Source organism: Dothidotthia symphoricarpi, assembly GCF_010015815.1.
Source record: "Dothidotthia symphoricarpi CBS 119687 unplaced genomic scaffold P153scaffold_19, whole genome shotgun sequence".
In the NCBI taxonomy this organism is placed as follows: domain Eukaryota; kingdom Fungi; phylum Ascomycota; class Dothideomycetes; order Pleosporales; family Dothidotthiaceae; genus Dothidotthia; species Dothidotthia symphoricarpi.
In genome coordinates this window covers 622,412-639,195 of record NW_022985026.1, presented here as the reverse complement: position 1 = coordinate 639,195, position 16,784 = coordinate 622,412, and the positions used below count along the sequence as shown (strand labels likewise).

The 16,784-nt window shown below is 57.3% G+C and overlaps 6 protein-coding genes across 6 annotated transcripts; 4 read left to right on the top strand and 2 right to left on the bottom strand.

Annotated features, from left to right (window-relative positions):
* Positions 1 to 18: 18 nt before the first annotated feature.
* Positions 19 to 3,529, top strand: P153DRAFT_369817 (AP-1 complex subunit gamma-1). Its single transcript, XM_033668866.1, has 7 exons — positions 19 to 306; positions 356 to 479; positions 529 to 717; positions 767 to 1,277; positions 1,325 to 1,789; positions 1,843 to 2,976; positions 3,028 to 3,529. The coding sequence occupies exons 1-7, from the start codon at positions 297 to 299 to the stop codon at positions 3,121 to 3,123; spliced, it is 2,529 nt and encodes an 842-aa protein (XP_033520211.1). The 5' UTR covers positions 19 to 296; the 3' UTR covers positions 3,124 to 3,529.
* A 379-nt stretch (positions 3,530 to 3,908) lies between these two features.
* P153DRAFT_434246 (glycoside hydrolase family 47 protein) lies at positions 3,909 to 5,508 on the top strand (the record flags this gene model as incomplete). Its single annotated transcript, XM_033673071.1, has 2 exons — positions 3,909 to 4,141; positions 4,194 to 5,508. The coding sequence occupies 2 exons, from the start codon at positions 3,909 to 3,911 to the stop codon at positions 5,506 to 5,508; spliced, it is 1,548 nt and encodes a 515-aa protein (XP_033520210.1).
* On the bottom strand, positions 5,369 to 6,568 carry P153DRAFT_324061 (uncharacterized protein). The gene is made up of 2 exons (XM_033665230.1): positions 6,195 to 6,568; positions 5,369 to 6,141 (listed from the first exon to the last, which is right to left on the bottom strand). The coding sequence occupies exons 1-2, from the start codon at positions 6,532 to 6,534 to the stop codon at positions 5,663 to 5,665; spliced, it is 819 nt and encodes a 272-aa protein (XP_033520209.1). The 5' UTR covers positions 6,535 to 6,568; the 3' UTR covers positions 5,369 to 5,662.
* Positions 6,569 to 6,845: 277 nt separating this feature from the next.
* Positions 6,846 to 9,793, top strand: P153DRAFT_360137 (WD40 repeat-like protein; the record flags this gene model as incomplete). Its single annotated transcript, XM_033666903.1, has 2 exons — positions 6,846 to 7,389; positions 7,446 to 9,793. 2 exons carry the CDS (start codon positions 6,846 to 6,848, stop codon positions 9,791 to 9,793), a joined length of 2,892 nt encoding a protein of 963 aa, XP_033520208.1.
* P153DRAFT_324056 (RNI-like protein) lies at positions 9,771 to 12,515 on the bottom strand. Its single transcript, XM_033665229.1, has 2 exons — positions 10,618 to 12,515; positions 9,771 to 10,561 (listed from the first exon to the last, which is right to left on the bottom strand). The coding sequence occupies exons 1-2, from the start codon at positions 12,061 to 12,063 to the stop codon at positions 10,199 to 10,201; spliced, it is 1,809 nt and encodes a 602-aa protein (XP_033520207.1). The 5' UTR covers positions 12,064 to 12,515; the 3' UTR covers positions 9,771 to 10,198.
* Positions 12,516 to 13,431: 916 nt separating this feature from the next.
* Positions 13,432 to 16,651, top strand: P153DRAFT_389267 (uncharacterized protein; the record flags this gene model as incomplete). Its single annotated transcript, XM_033670827.1, has 3 exons — positions 13,432 to 14,338; positions 14,386 to 14,483; positions 14,534 to 16,651. 3 exons carry the CDS (start codon positions 13,432 to 13,434, stop codon positions 16,649 to 16,651), a joined length of 3,123 nt encoding a protein of 1,040 aa, XP_033520206.1.
* Between the last annotated feature and the right edge of the window lie 133 nt (positions 16,652 to 16,784).

Genomic DNA, 16,784 nt, shown 5'->3' with positions numbered 1-16,784 from the left:
GGCTCGTAAGGGTCCAAATCGCGATATGATGGCACCGGTTACATCAGCGCACGCGAGTCATGCAGGTTAGGCTCCTTTGAGACAGGAAGGTGCGTTCGAGCCTGGAACAACATTGGCCCGCCTTAAGCCTTACCGTACTCCTCGAACATCAGCCAGCAGCGACAGCACAACAGCGGACGAAGCGCTCGTACGAATGCGATTTCCTACCGGCCAGCGACTCCGTTTACCATTCTCTTGAACAGCCATCTCATTAATTTCCTAAGCGCTTCTTGGGTGGGGTCCCAGAGGCCACTGCAATGGCAACTCGTACGCCAAGCATCGTGGATGGCTATTTACATGTGCTGAGAGATTCTAGTGAAGCAATTCATTCGGAATGTGCGAGCCGCAAAGACGATAGCCGATGAGCGAGCGGTTGTACAGAAGGAGAGTGCGGCGATCCGCTCGAGCTTCAGGCACGAGAGCCACGACTCGAACGTGAGGTGTGTTGTGCTGTTGCAGCCGGAGGGGCTTTTGTTCACACGTAAGCAGGAGAAACAATGTCGCCAAACTCCTCTATCTCTTCACCCTGGGTGAGAGGACACATTTTGGGCAGATCGAATGCCTAAAGCTCCTGGCATCCCCGCGTTTTGCGGACAAGCGACTGGGCTACCTGGGGACAATGTTGCTGCTGGACGAGAATCAAGAAGTCTTAACGCTGGTCACAAACTCGCTCAAAAAGTGCGTCTCTCTGCCAACAACGCATGAAGCCAACTGCTGACCCCCTCAGTGATTTGAACCATGCGAACCAGTACATTGTTGGCCTGGCCCTCTGCACTCTCGGAAATATCGCCTCCGTCGAAATGGCTCGAGATCTGTTCCCTGAAGTCGAAACCATAATATCGAGCGCGAACCCATACATACGTCGCAAAGCCGCACTCTGCGCCATGAGGATATGTCGAAAAGTGCCTGACCTGCAGGAGCATTTCTTGGAGAAGTCTAAATTGCTGTTGCAAGATCGGAATCATGGCGTGCTTTTGTGCGGCATCACATTGGTTACAGGTCTCTGTGAGGCGGACGAACTGGAAGACGACGAGAACGGCATCAAGGCTACTTTCAAGCCGCTGGTTCCAAGCCTGGTCAAGATACTGAAGGGGCTTTCGTCATCTGGATATGCGCCTGAACACGATGTAACCGGCATTACGGATCCGTTTTTGCAGTGCAAGATCTTGCAGTTGCTCCGCGTCCTTGGACGCGGTGACGTCCAGGTCAGCGAGCAGATCAATGACATTTTGGCGCAGGTAAGAACCCCATGGTGAACGACTGGGATTAGAGCTGATTTGTTTAGGTCGCTACTAACACAGACTCCACGAAAAACGTAGGCAACTCGATTCTCTACGAGTCCGTACTTACGATCCTCGATATCGAGGCTGACTCTGGTCTCCGTGTACTTGGTGTCAACATCCTTGGAAAGTTCTTGTCGAACAGGGACAACAACATCAGATACGTCGCGCTTAACACCTTAAACAAGGTCGTGGCGGTGGAACCCAACGCCGTTCAACGGCATCGCAATACCATCTTGGACTGTCTGCGAGATCCTGACATCAGTATCCGAAGGAGAGCGCTCGACCTCAGTTTTACATTGATCAACGAAAGCAACGTGCGAGTTTTGATCCGAGAGCTGCTTGCTTTCCTGGAGGTCGCCGATAACGAATTCAAGCCTGTCATGACGTCGCAGATCGGTATTGCAGCTGACCGATTTGCCCCAAATAAGAGATGGCACGTTGATACAATGTTGCGTGTCCTGAAGCTTGTAAGCATATGCACTTCTCGATACATCACGTAGCATGCTAATATATGTCTTAGGCTGGTGCATACGTCAAGGAGCAGATATTATCATCGTTCGTTCGATTGATCGCTACGACTCCTGACCTGCAAACCTACTCTGTACAGAAACTCTACGCCGCTTTGAAAGATGATATTACTCAGGAAGGCCTAACGCTTGCCGGCTCTTGGGTGATTGGAGAGTACGGGGACGCTTTACTGAAAGGCGGCCAGTACGAAGAAGAGGAACTCGTCAAGGAAGTGAAGGAAAGCGATATTGTGGATCTCCTCGAAACCATCCTCGGCAGCAGCTATGCGGGTCTCATCGTTCAACAATACATCATCACGGCTTCCATAAAATTGACAACCCGGCTAAGCGATCCTGCCCAAGTCGAGCGTCTGCGACGGTTATTGCAAAGGTATGGTACGAATCTCGATGTTGAGACCCAGCAGCGTGCGGTTGAGTACGGAAACCTCTTTGGGCACGACCAAATCCGGAGGGGTGTCCTTGAGAAAATGCCACCGCCTGAGATCCGCGCGGACCAGCAAGTGCTTGGCGAAGTGACCAAGAAGCGACAATCCAGAATCATCGACAAGAAGAAACCTGCACAGGCGGCGACGGAGGATCTACTACTCGACTTGATGGGCGACTCGGGTGTTCCTACAGACACCAATGGTACAGCAAACGGTACTGGGAGTCAAGATCTTTTGGCTGATATGCTTGGTGGTGGAGGGCCCTCATCACCATCACAATCCCCACCTCCTCCACAATCCAATGTTGCGAACATCATGGATCTTTTCAACGCCGGCCCTGCCAGCTCGCCAGCTCCCGCGCAGTCTCGACCACCACCACAAGCAGCGTCCATGGACCTCCTCGGTGGATTGTCGTCACCACCACCTCAGACCTCGACTCCATCCGCTTCTTCTGGTCCGCCTGCGCACCCAGTGTACAACAAGAACGATCTCCAGATAGTCTTCCAGTTGAAGCGTGACGCAAACGCTGTGCAACTCCTTGCTCGATTCCGGAATACGGGGAGTTTCAGTCAATTGTCCGCCGTCAATCTACAAGCCGCGGTTCCCAAGAGTCAAAAGCTGCAGTTACAGCCTATCAGCTCCGGTGAATTAGATGCAGCACAAGAGGCTACACAACAGATGAGGGTCACGGCAGTCAATGGGGTAAGTTGTTCGTACATCCAAATTGCGAGCCATGTACTAACGTGTGCATAGCCTCCTCCACCCAGACTAAAGCTCAGGCTCAAGATCACATACTCAGCAGGCGGGACTCCAGTAACGGAGCAAGTCGACTGGGCCGAACCAGCGTGAACGTAAGTAACGTCTTTGAGACATAAGGATGACATGATAGAATAGAGAATATACGTCTCATGTCGGGCTTGCAAGCGAAACAAACTCCAACGGGCAAATCAATCTTGACAGTGCTAAATACTCCACTAATCCAGCAGGTGGGACTGACGCCGCGGAAGTGAATGCACGGACGCCTCCACAACGGTTCGCCCCGCACTTGTGCATGTGTCCAGGCACAACCTTTAACTTCTATTCTCAATCTGCACAACGACACCTTGTTTTCTGATTCAAGTCGTTGTAGATCTGCTATCGTGAGCTTGACGATATTTTATCGTTTCGATCGACGAACATGTCGCCGAGCCATGTGCACCTCACGCATGTGAACAACCCCAGAGGATGCAGCGAAATTTAATCTTGACAGTTCGATACACCTGCATTATTTCCAGACACCTTTCACATGAACTGCGTCTTCCCGCCTTCCTTGAATATGATAGTGTCATGCGCCTGGCAGATCCACTACAACGCAACGCGTGATGATAGACGATTGCAATATCAGGGTCGGCTATACGTGAGACGGCTGCGGGGAAAACCCACATTTCCACCCATCCAGCAAAGGTCACAATGAGGAAAAAGATGGACATGTGGTTCGTAGAATCATGCGGGAGTATTGTTGATGTTTGGTACATGCAAAGGTATACATGTCGTCACGAACCAGTGTGTTTGGTCTGTTTCTGTCTTATTTAATACATCGGTGTGGGGAGTATTCTTCTTTATCTTGTTTTCGAGTCGCTTTTTAACATAGCAGTATGGTGTGGATTAAGTTTCTCGCTCTGGGATCGCTCTTCACTTCGTTGACTTCTGGCCTCCCAACTACCTCCCCCGAAACAGATAATGCGGAGACGCGATACGGTTCTTCGACCGCAGCAGACAGGGCGCAAGCTGTTGTCGATGCGTTTAGAGTGAGTTGGGAGGGCTACTACACGCACGCGTTTCCCAACGACGAACTCAAGCCTGTGACGAACGGGTCTAGTAATTCTCGGTATGCAGTGGCATGATTTCACCCCAAGTTTTTCCACTGAAGCCTAGCATAGCAATGGATGGGGTGCCTCCGCCGTCGACGCATTATCTACGGCCATCCTCATGCAGGAAGAAGAAACAGTCCACCAGATCCTCGCCCATATCCCCACAATCGACTGGACCACAACGCCAACCTTAGTCTCACTCTTCGAGACCACAATCCGTTACCTGGGCGGTATGCTCTCTGGCTTCGACCTCCTCTCCGGCCCGTTCGCCCACCTAGCAGACAACAAAGAGCACGTCGACGCGTTGCTCAGCCAGAGCATCAAGCTAGCAGACACGCTGAGCTTCGCCTTCAACACGCCCAGCGGCGTGCCCTGGAACACTCTCACTCTATCCGCAAACGGCAGCGGGAACGACGGGTCGCCAAACGGCCTCGCTACAACCGGCACCCTGATCCTCGAATGGGTCCGCCTCGCTGACCTCAGCGGGAACAGCACCTACGCGTCGCTCGTCGAGGCCGCAGAACAGCACCTCCTGCACCCAGAGCCAGCATGGGCCGAGCCATTCCCCGGACTGCTAGGCGGAACCATCGACCCCCTCACTGGCATGTTCCTAGACAGCCGCGGCGGCTGGGGCGGCGGGGACGACTCCTTCTACGAGTATCTGCTCAAGATGTGGATCTACGACCCGACGCGGTACGCGGAGCTAAAGGACCGCTGGGTGACAGCCGCAGACAGCACGATGGCCCATCTCGCCAGCCACCCCGAGACAAAGCCCGAACTGACCTTCGTCGCGGGCTTCAACGGCACGACATTACTGCTCGAGAGCGAGCACCTCGCGTGTTTCCACGGCGGCAACTTCATCCTCGCTGGCCGCGCCCTCAAGGAGGACAAATACATTGCTTTCGGCCTAGAGCTCGTCGACGCCTGCCACGCGACATACGCCGCAACCGCGACACAAATAGGCCCAGAGGTCTTCTCCTGGGACCCGCACACTGTGCCCGCTGACCAGACCGCCTTCTTCGCGCAGAACGGCTTCTACATCACTAACCCCGCGTACAACCTGCGTCCCGAGGTCATCGAGAGCTACTACTACGCGTACCGGGCGACGCACGACACCAAGTACCAGGACTGGGCGTGGGATGCGTTTGTGGCGATTAACGCGACGACGCGCGTGGGCAGTGGGTTTTCTAGTGTCAACGATGTGGATGTGCGGGGTGGGGGCGGGTATATGGATTTTCAGGAGAGCTATTGGTTTGCTGAGACGCTGAAGTATGCGTGGGCTGTGCAGGTGGAAGGTGGGGAGTGGCATGTTGGCGGGGAGGGAGGGGATAAGTGGGTGTTTAATACTGAGGCGCATCCTGTGAGGGTTTTTGGGGGGAAGTAGGGGGTGGGAGAAGGTGTGTTGGTGGTGGTGATGGTTGGAGGACGGAAATGGAAATGGGCCATGTATGAGGGTTTTGTATTCGCGACGAGTCGTGGGTATATATGCGAATGAACTCTGCTCCCAACTTAGTGACGACCCTGACGTGTTGTGGAGCCTACTCGAAGAAGCCGCCCTCGCTGTCCTCGTCCTCTTCGCGTGTGGCACTGGCCTTTGCAGTGTCGTGACGCTTTTGCTTTTCGATATCCTTGCTCTTCTTCGCCTTTGCGGCCCAGTCCTTCTTTGGCGGCGCTGCAGGTACTTCGCCCTTGCTGTGCCTCAGCCCCTCCAGCGTGCCCTCTTCCATAGCAGTCTCGACTGCTCTCCACATGACCACATCGCCCTTCGGCCCATCTGCCTGGTCGCTGCTCTTGTCCTTCGCGTTGTCTCCGTCGGCCTCGGCATCATCCGCCTTGCCGCTCTTCGTCTTGGGATAGAGTGCCGAGTAGGGTTTCATGAGCGGGTAATATATCGCATAACTGACATCAACCTGAGCGTTGTGTATACTCTGCACCAGCTCTGTTTTCTGTGCCTCGTCTTCCGTGGTCGAGAGCTCTTTCTTGAGCCGCTTGAGTATGCGAGTAGCTTTCTGGCGATCTACTCCCATCAGCGTTTCTCCTACATAACATAACAATCCGTGTTAATCTCACCAAAAAATCGCACCTGGTGGTACTTTCCAATCATCTTCCGCCGGTACTCGCCCTCGCGCGCCTTGGCCGTCATTTCCGCCAGCTCGTGCTCGCTCGCCTCCAGCTCCCGCTCGCGCTCTATCCGCGCACCGGCCGACATCTTGTGTTTGGGGACATTCTCCACGTGCGCGAGGAGCCGCTTGAGGTCGCGTATCCGGCCTTTGAGCGCGTTTGCGCTGGTGGTTTTGTCGTCATTGTCGGTGCGTGGCTTGCGGGGCTTGAAGGGGCGGTGTTTCTTGGTCGAGGTTGGGTTTGCGGCTTCGAGGTCGGCGACGGAGGCGTGCTTGCGTTTTTGCGACATGGTGGTGTGTGGGTGTGTGGATTGGCTGTGTGAGATGCGATGTTGGAGAGTCGGAGAAAAGCGCGACGCCAAAGTTTTAGTGGGGCTGGATTCTGCCCGTCTCACCGCCTTGTGTGTCCATGTCACGCGTCGTGCTTTCACCCTTGACGTCGTTTGAACTTGGCAGCTGGACTCTTCTCAACCCAATTGAGACATGGTGGATGCACACTGGACACTAGAGCTCCCCCTCACAACGATCTCCGCTCGATGAGATGCACAGAGCCCCCGACCCTCCTCTCCTCCAACGGCATCGCAGGTGATCGACCAGTAACATGGAAGCAGCCATCAGATGGTCGCCTCACTCCACCCAGCATGACCCACGCTTCCTAATCATCGACGTGGCCAGCAACCGGCTACGACTCTGCCGAATCGACAGCTTCAACAAGACCAAAGTCAGCTACAGCCAACTCTGCATCCGCGACAAGCTGCCCAACTACACAGCCTTCGACTGGTCCAAGAAAGACCCCAGCCTCGTCGGCATAGGCTCAGCGTCGGGAGAAGCCGTGCTTGTGAAAATCGACCCCGATCAGCCCGACAGTGACTTCCTCCATGCCTTTCCCATCAAGCATCAGCGCAAGTGCAACTCCATTGCGTTTAGTGAGAAGAACCTACTTGCTACGGGCCTGGATAGGGTGAGGAATGATGTGTGCTTGAATATCTACGACTTGAATGATGCGAGGTTTCCGAGTAAGGATGAGCCGTACAAGAAATTGGCGAGCTCGGAGGCGATTTCTAGTATCAAGTTCTTCTCGGGACAGCCGGATACCCTGATTGCGGGCGTCTCGAGACAGTATGTGCGGGTTTATGATCTTCGAGGTGCGTTCGCATGCTGTATCTTGGCAGATAAAGTTGGCCATACTCATGTCTCCCAGATCCCAGCGCATCTGGCATTGCGCAGTTCCAGACCCGACAAGTACACAATCTCGCCATAGATCCCCTAGATGAGCACTACTTTTTGTCGGCCGGAACGACGGGAGACCCCACTGTGACTGTATGGGATCAGCGGATGGTCAAGCAGCGTCACGGCTCTAATGACCCCACGAGCAATGGGGCTGTTTTGGAATTCAGGCCCATAGTCGACAACAGCCCGACGGCCAGCATCTGGAGTCTGCGCTACTCTGGAACCAAGAGAGGTACATTTGGCGTACTAGCAAACACTGGCGAGTTCAAGATTATCGAGCTTGCGCAGCACTCGCATCGCTTGGAGCCTCACCAGGCGCCGGATACGCCATTCGCCCGGGCGTGGGCATCAAACCATTACACAAAAGCAACGCACCATCTGCGGTATCCGTGGCCCGACAAGGAGAACCGTTCGGAGGAGAAGGACCGCATCGTAGCCTACGACTTTATGACTGTCGGCAACCCACTCAGTGGACAGTGTGCGCTGGCGTTGCATTCCAACCGTGAAGTCGAGGTCCTGAAGGTTCCCCGTCCAGCTCCGCGCATCAACGTGACCGCTCTCGAGGAGATATACAAAGACCGGACTTGTATTGCCAGACCGACCCCTCCTCAAGGGACTATTGCAGAGGACCTGCTCAAGATACAAAATAGTGCTCTTATTGAGAAATACGACCTCGATCCTGAGATTGTGAGCGACCTTGCCGGAAGCACCGACAGACTGAGTCTGAGCAACAGCCAGCGAAACCTCCCCCTGCTGTCCGGCTCACACGCCAGCCAGCAGATGCACGAGGATATCCTGCAGATAGCGTATCCCGACGTCAAGATCCCACTCTCCGACTACCTGGCCGTCCTGCAGACTGCCAAACGCCGCTGCGAGGAAGGATATTCGCTGGGGTGTGCGCAGAACAAGACGATCGTGGCCAACGACCCCTGGCTTGTCGACATATGGACGTTCATCGAACGCATGGATGCTCACGCCCAGGACGACGGCATGGTAGGCAACGGCCTCGACTTGAAGTACCTGGGCGTGAGCTCAATATGGGACAACGAACTCACAATGTACGACGAGCGCCTCATCGACCCGGACACAAAGACCAGCCAAGCCATGTTCCGCGACGCCGTCAAAGAGATCGTCGAAGCGAAGGAATTCCCCCCCTTCGAAGGCGTCGACACAGAGTACCCGGAGAACCGCCAACTCTGCCTCAGCCTATGTGGCTGGCCCCTCGATAAAGACGGCGTGCAAGCCCGTGCCGACGCGCTGTCCTCGTCAGGCGAGATATACAAGGCGATCGTCCTCGCGGTCTTCCAGGGCCACAAGGACATCGCCCTCGCCCTCCTCCGCACAAACCTCACAGAGAAGAAACTCCCCCCCGAACTCATCGGCCTCGCGGCAGTCATATCCTGCGCCTCATCGACGGGGATCCCCCCCGAGCAGCGCGAAGCCTGCGCCTGGATGGCCGACATGACCACAGACCCGTACCTAAAATCCCTCCTAACCTACTTCATAACCAGCTCCTGGTCGACCGTCGCCTCCATGACGCAACTCTCCCTCGCCGACCGCCTCTCCATCGCATTAAAATACCTCCCGGACCCCCCCCTAACAGCCTTCCTCGCCCAAACAGCCCACAACGCAACAACAACCGGCTTCCTCCCCGGCCTCCTCCTCACAGGCCTCACCCCCCCAACCCTCACCCTCCTCCAAACACACATCTCCACCCACCCCCCCGCCACAGCCCTCCAATCCGCAGTCCTAATCCTCTCCCGCGCCTGCCCCCTCTACATCCACGACCCCCGCTGGCCCCTCTGGAAAACCGCATTCCTCGCCGCCCACCAGCCCTGGCGCACCTTCCTGCCCCGCACGCGCTACATCCGCGAGCACAACGCCTTCGCCGTCACGCGCGCGGGGCGTAGCGTGAATAAACCCGCGCAGCCCAGCCTCGCGATTCGCTGTTTGCAGTGCCAGCAGAACCTCGCGCTGCGGCGCGATCCCGGCGGGAAACCCCGCTTACGCCCCGTCCATGAGCAGATGAAGCAGCCCCTGCCGAAGCGCAATATGCGCGCCCCGCCTGCTCTCGCGTGCCCTGGGTGCGGCGCGCAGATGCCGCGCTGCGGACTGTGTATGATGTGGTTGGGCAGTCCGGATGCGGGGCTTGCGGGCGCGGTGGAGACGTTGCGCGGGGAGGTGCTGGAGAGTCGGTTGATGGTGTTTTGTATGAGTTGTACGCATGGGTTTCATGGGCATCATGCGCGGGATTGGTTTGCGAGGCATGCCATGTGTCCTGTGCCGGATTGTGGGTGTATGTGTGGGTTGCTGAAGTAGGTGGTAGTCACTCACTGTGGGAGGTGTTTGGGATGTTGTGTATACAGATTATGCTATACTGTGATATGATATGCATATGTATATGCATACAATCTGTGCACACGCGATCGAAACACTGCCTGACTGACTGACTGACTGACAAGGAAAACAAACATACAAAGGGTATCGTCGCCTAGCTAGCCAGCCGCACCGCACCGTAATCCCATCCCATCCCACCCGGGGCCTGGCGTCCTCCAGAACGACCGCGTGCAAAAAAACGCCCGATAACCATGCCCTTCATCATATCCGAGCCCCCCCCCCACCCAAACGCCATATCCGCAATGTTTCATTCTACCCTGATAGCCACCCCGATGAAGAAAAATCCACGCGAAAAAGCAAGCCAAAGCCTCCGAAAAAAAACACACATCAATCCTGCCCAAGCATCTCGCTATCATTCCCAAACTCATCGTCCATCTCATCGATAGCCATGCCGTGCGCCTGAGCCGTGACATTAAGAATAACATCATGATCATCGCGCTCATCGTAGATGCTGCGCTCGTTATCAAAGGGCTCGCCATGATTCTGGTCCTGAGCGTTTGTGTTGAGGAAGCCGCGGAGGCGCTGGACGCCGACGCCGCTGAAGACGCAGAAGACGTCGCGCTGGTGCTCGTTGAACTCGGGAGGTGCTTCGCGGCAGAAGACGAGGAGGTTGTCGTGGAGGAAGGCTTGCACGCCTGTTAGGCTGAGGTGGGTGAGGCGGGGGCAGTTGTTTAGGAGGGCGTGGATACCCTGGAGAGTCAGTAAACATGAAAAAAGGGATAGAGAGTGTAAGATTTTGGACATACCGCGAGAGTGAGGTTGGTGCAGTAGCTGAGGTGGACCCGCTCGAGCACACTGGGCGCGATGGGTCCACCAGAGCCTATCTGCTTTGGTTTCGCGAGTGCCAGTATGCTGCGGTCTGTGATGGCTGCGCACTTGACCAGTCCTATCCTCTTCAGTTTTGGTAGTGTCGCCAGTTGCATGACGGAGTTGTCTGTGAGGTTGGTGCAGCACGCCAAGTCGATATAGCGGATGCGGTTGCAAAGTTTGACCAACTGCGCGACACCCATGTCTGTGATGCGCGAGCAGTGGCCGAGATGGATGTAGTGTAGGTTCTTGCCCAAGCGTGTGATGGCCATGACGGCCCTGTCTGTGATGTTTCTGCACTTGGCCAGGACGAGGTTGCGGAGTCGCGGAGCCGCAGATACAATCTTCTGCACCCCCGAGTCCTGGAGCTCGCCGCAGTCTGTGAGGTCCAGTATCCGCAGGCTCTCGTATAGTGCCTCGCTGGGAAGGCGGAGGAAGGCCTGGTCTGTGATCTTCCAGCAGTGGGCGAGGCGCAGCTCACGCAGATGGGGTCCCTCGGTTATGAGTGTGGTAATGGATTCGTCCTCGAGGTTTTTGCAGTCGTGCAGGTCGATTTCGAGAATGTAGCGGCAATTCATGGCGAAGGCGATGATGCACTTGTCGGTCAGTTGCGAGCACCCGTTCAGCTTGAGGCGCTTCAGATGACGACAGGCCTTTGCGACGGCTTCCAGCGACTCGTCTGTGATCTTCTTGCAGTTTGTGATGTTCAAGCCCTGCAGGCGTACGGCGTCCTTTGCCAGAGCGAGCATTGACTTGTCGGTGAGCGAATCCACGCCTGTGACGTCCAAGGCGAGCAGACTCCTGTTGTGTTCGAGCATAGTCACAAGACTCAGGTCCGTCAGCTTGGTGCAATTTGTGAGCGTGAGGCGCTCGATGCGCTTGCAGCCGGAGAGGGGTCCCAGCGTGCCATCGCTGACTTCCGGGCCCAGAGCCGACAGGTTCAGGCGCTTGATCAGGCTGCTGTAGTCGAAGAAGCTGTCCGCCTTCCGGACGGTGGATATGACATTCTTGACGTTGGACCACTTGCTGGTCGACGGACGGTGCCAGAGCAGGGCCACGCTGTTCCTCGACCAGTCCTTGGAGACCAGCATGCAGTTCTTGAGGTCGGCGGGGGACGAGAGTTTGGCGAAGACGGCGATGACGAGTTCGGCGGGCAGGCGCGATATCGGGGAGACGCGGTTCTGCTCCTCGATGGCGCGGCGGAGGGCCTCGTCGTCGGTGTCGGGCGAGACGGAGGGAGCCAGCGACGACAGCGAGTCGTTGGACTGCAGCATGATGGAGTCCTTGTCCTCGTCGAAGCCAAAGTCCCGCTCGGGCGAGGTCGACGAAGAGGAGTCAGAGCGGGAGGCGCTCACATCGCGCTGCGGGCGGCGGGAGCGGACCATGGTGACTGCAGGCGGTGTTTGTTCTGGGGTTGACGGGGCTGAGGGTTGGCGGACAGTGGGTTGACGGGCAGAGGGTTGACGGGACAGAGGGGTTTGCGGTTTGCGGTTTGCGCAGGGAAGGCGGTGGATTTATGGGTTGTGGTTGGGCGTGTTGGGTAGGGTGCGATGCGGCTGTGAAGACCCGATCTGGCCTGCAAACAACAGAGCAGAAGCAGCACTGTCCAGGGAAACCACGTACAGCGCAAGAGGCAGGCGCGAACGGGGAGCGCGGCGAGACGCTATAGGCTCGCTGTCACGACGTCCCAGGTAGCCAGACACGGTAGCCAGACACGATAGCCGGCTCGTCCACCACGCAGATATGGGTGCAAGTGTGTAGATGTGTGGATAGGCAGGTGGTAGGAGAGAGGGGAAGAAGCTATGCATGCACGCCTACTGTCAACACGGCGTGGGTTGTTGCTGCCCAGCTGCGGTGAGACGAGCCCCCGCTAAGATGCGTCTGTCCCTGCACCAGCAACAGCCTCCCACGACATGCAACGTTCACGACCACGACAACAACTCCTTTTCCAGCCCATCGCGTCTGCACTGCCATTCGTACAACGGCTGCTCGTTGTTGTCGGCAGCACGGCGACGTTCACCGCCGACATACGCGTCATGTGTGCGCTCCTCACTGCAGGCCTGTGAATCGACGTGTGGACATGTTCTCTCTCACCATGTCTCCGCTGGTAGCAGTGACGATGTCGATGGCAACGACACAGCATGTCTCCAGGCGTCCTGCCACATGCACTGATTTCTGCATATGAGTGTGTCTTGGAAATAGCATCACGTGCAACTCTTGAATGTCTTCGACCATGTCCACCTGCATCGTCTTTCTCGACAGTCGACCGTGATGGTGCGTCGACGAGAATGCCATGTGTGGTCTGTCCAATCGGGAGAGGTGCGCTGAAACACGCCGCACGCTGTCGAGGGCGCGCATGTATCCGCCACAGCACGCCGTCGAACAGGCACGCAACTGGCAGGTCGCGCTGGCTGAGATTGGCCTGTGGGCTCACCGCATCCATCGTGCAGTCTACACAGACAGCACGCTACCTGCAAGAACAAGTGTCGAGTGTGACGTTGTGATGTGGCTTCGCTTGTGATGTTCCGTCTGAGTGATGAAGGGCCCTGGACGGCGCGCGTGAAGCCTCCAGCATGATCGTCTCGACGCCCGCATAGCAGCAGCAGCACACGTCGGCCTCTTGCCCTCGACTCTGCCCTCGACTCTGCCCTCGACTCTACCCGCACACGCTCATGCCCAGGCTCATGCACAGTCTCTAGGCTGCCCGTCGCTCCTGCACCGCTGCAGCTCCCTCCTCATCCTCACCGCCCGCCATGTCCTCTGCCCGCCATGCCCTCTCCGCCGCACACTCCATGGCCCAACAGGCCGCCTACCACGCTCCCGCCGCCATGGCCGTCTCCAATGCGCCGCCGGGCACCTTCACGCCGGGCACAAAGGTCCAGGTCGGCAACCACCGCGTCGTCATCGAGCGCTATCTGTCCGAGGGCGGCTTTGCCCACGTCTACCTCGTCCGCGTCCCCAAGTCCGACGATGGCCTGCCCGAGACGGCCGTGCTGAAGCGCGTGGCCGTCCCGGACAAGGACGCGCTGGCAAACATGCGCACCGAGGTCGAGACGATGAAGAAGCTCAAGGGCCACCACAAGATCGTCACCTACATGGACTCGCACGCCTCGCAGCTGCAGGGCGGCGGCTACGAGGTCTTCCTGCTGATGGAGTTCTGCTCGGGCGGCGGCCTGATCGACTTTATGAACACGCGCCTGCAGCACCGCCTCACCGAGCCCGAGATCCTCAACATCTTCTCCGACGTGGCCGAGGGCGTCGCGACCATGCACTACCTGAAGCCGCCGCTGCTCCACCGCGATCTCAAAGTGGAGAACGTCCTGATCACCACCGTCGGCGGCAACAAGATCTACAAGCTGTGCGACTTTGGCTCCACCGCGCCGCCGAGGCCTGCTGCGACGACGGCGGCCGAGGGCAGGCTGATCGAGGACGACGTGCAACGGCATACCACGCTGCAGTACCGAAGTCCCGAGATGATCGACGTCTACCGCAAACAGCCCATCGACGAGAAGAGCGACATCTGGGCCCTGGGCGTGCTGCTGTACAAGCTGTGCTACTACACGACGCCCTTTGAGGAGGTCGGCCAGATGGCCATCCTGAACGCGAGCTTCAAGTACCCGGCCTACCCCCAGTTCTCGGACCGGATAAAGAAGCTGATAGGTTTGTGGCGGTCCTGTGCGAGTCGGGCTTTGGCTAATGCTGCGCAGGGTGGACGTTGCGCGAGAGCCCGCAGCAGCGACCCAACATCTACCAGGTCATGTCAGAAGTCTGCGCCATGAGACATCGCTCCAACCCCATCAAAGACGTAGGTACGCATGCCACACGCACCACCCGCCCATCACTGACATGTGCAAGATCTACTCCAACCGGACGCACTCAGAAGCTCGCAGAAACCAGCAACTACCGCCGACCGAACCGCAAGTCTCCACTCCGCCCATCATAGGCCTGCAGAAGGTCGCCCCCGTGAAGCAGGTGCAGCAGATCCCGGACATTGCGCCGATGCGTAGAGGACGGCCCACGGCACCCGTTCAGCAGCCCCCAGCAGCAAGGCCGAGTCCTTCTCCGATGAGGGGGACTGTGTCGGATCCATTCGCAGCTCTGGATTCTCAGGACGTTCAAGTCAGACGGGCCGCTGCGGATGAACTTGCGGCGCGCTTCCCATCCCTGGACGAGTTCTCCCTGCTCCACGACCGAGGCCAGAAGTTCGAATTCGATCAATCGCCACCAACATCCGACCCGCTACTGACCAAACGAGTGACAGAAGCTCTGGCGGATGATGCATTCGCCCTGCCTCCAGCTACGAAAGTAGAGTCGGCCCCCACCATCAAGCCTTCTCCGAGTGTGCCCTCAGCAGGCGTTTCGAGATCTGTCTCGCTCAGGAAACCAAAGCCATACGAGTCTCCGCGAACATCCAACCCGGCAATACACGAGCCAATAGCGCAACGAGTGAATATGGTGTCGACAGGAGTCCAGACATCGCCCGCGCCATCCCCCGCACCCCCTGCGCAGAAGTATCCAGACGTTACCAACCGCCCGCTTTGGCGCGTACCCACCACCTCCTCGCAACACCACCGCACAATGAGCCAGCCTCGCTCGTTTGACAAATCCCAAGGTATCCCTCCGTTTAAGCCAGAACTTGCATTGCCTACTCGGCCATCGTTGGACTCGAGAACACGATCCCACTTGTCAACGCTCAGCATTCCCAAATCGCCGGCGTCCTCCCGACCTTCACTAGAGAGTTTGCGTTCTTCTGCGTTGGATTTTGGGAACACTATCGACCGCTCCAGATCCGCAAACTCCAACGCCCGACCAGCTAGCATGCACGTCGAATCGAACCTCGACTACCTCAGAAACCGTGAGATGGCGCCTGGACGGAACTTTGTTGCCCCATCCTTGCAGCGTCGAGTAACGTCCAACGCGATTGATGATTCTGAAACAGAGCCCGAAGACAAGAACATCAGGTCAAGCGTTGACTTTTTGCGTGTAATGGAGAGAGATGACACAGGCCAGAAGAACAAGCATCACCGAAGCAGTTCGCAGTCGAAGCAGTCCAAACGGAACAGCATAGTATCGTTGACAACCAACACCAGGAACATTGTCAAAGGCAGATTCGGCGACGCTTTCCGCCGCTTCGAAACCAACAACTCGTCTCGCACGCCAGAGAACGAGCGCGACCAGCCACCTTTCTCAGAGCCCGAGGATTCTCGGGAAAACACCACATCACTCACACCAATCGCAGGCTCAGAAGTTACCGGTGGCCTCAGCGACGACGACCGCAGCGCCATCAACGAAACACAGGAGCTCTCACCCGAAGTCCGCAGGGAACTCGAAAGACGGCGACTCAGCGAAGAGGAGCGACGCGTCGAAGCCGCAGCAGCAGAATACAAGCAACGCGTCACCTCGCAAAGCCAAGGCCAAGCCCAGCCCAAAGCCGGCCCCTCCAAAGCCTCCACAATACAAAACCGCGTCAAGAACCTACTCGGCGAGACCAGCAAACCCCCACCCGTCAGCCGCACGGCAGAGGGCTACGGAAAATACACAGACACAGGCAAACCACTACCTCCACGGCCGCAGGAGCAACCCAGCGCACGACAAGCTCCCACCGTGGCCCGCAAGCCCGTCAGCGTCGCCGCTGGACCCGCACAGCAACCCATGCCAGACCTGCAGTACACGAAACCCACCCGTCCACCCGCCCCGTCCACCTCTGCTCCACCAACCATCAGCATCAGACTCCCCTCTGGCCCTGCGCCCCGCGCGCCCCCGAAACCAAAGGCGCTGCGCACCGGGGGCTTGGGAGAGGTGTCTGGCTCCGCGAACCCGTCGCCTACCAAGCCGAGTCCGGGGGTGATGGGCTCCGATGTCGGCGCGGGGAGCGAGTGGGACGTCGAGACGTTTAGTAAGCGGTATCCCAGTCTGAGCGGGCTGGAGATGGTGGAGGCGGAGATTCCGAAGCGGGGGGTTAGGGATGTTTGAGTGTGTGGTTTGTGTGGCGGTTGCAAGGAGCTTGTTGTTGTGGTAGGGTGGGACGTGTATGTTGGTTGGTTGGTTGGTTGGGTTGTAGATGGAACTGGAACTTGAACCGCCATGTTGAGGAACTATGGGTATA

What these genes read in the sequence shown, in the direction of transcription:
- P153DRAFT_369817 (XM_033668866.1), top strand. An exon ending in GTCACAAACTCGCTCAAAAA is followed by an intron (nt 718 to 766) that starts GTGCGTCTCTCT and finishes TGACCCCCTCAG; the next exon opens with TGATTTGAACCATGCGAACC. An exon ending in TGTTGCGTGTCCTGAAGCTT is followed by an intron (nt 1,790 to 1,842) that starts GTAAGCATATGC and finishes TATATGTCTTAG; the next exon opens with GCTGGTGCATACGTCAAGGA.
- P153DRAFT_324061 (XM_033665230.1), bottom strand. Translation starts at nt 6,534, where the DNA reads ATGTCGCAAAAACGCAAGCACGCCTCCGTCGCCGACCTCGAAGCCGCA. An exon ending in CCACCAGGTGCGATTTTTTG is followed by an intron (nt 6,142 to 6,194) that starts GTGAGATTAACA and finishes TGATGGGAGTAG; the next exon opens with ATCGCCAGAAAGCTACTCGC.
- P153DRAFT_324056 (XM_033665229.1), bottom strand. Translation starts at nt 12,063, where the DNA reads ATGGTCCGCTCCCGCCGCCCGCAGCGCGATGTGAGCGCCTCCCGCTCT. An exon ending in GCACCAACCTCACTCTCGCG is followed by an intron (nt 10,562 to 10,617) that starts GTATGTCCAAAA and finishes CTGACTCTCCAG; the next exon opens with GGTATCCACGCCCTCCTAAA.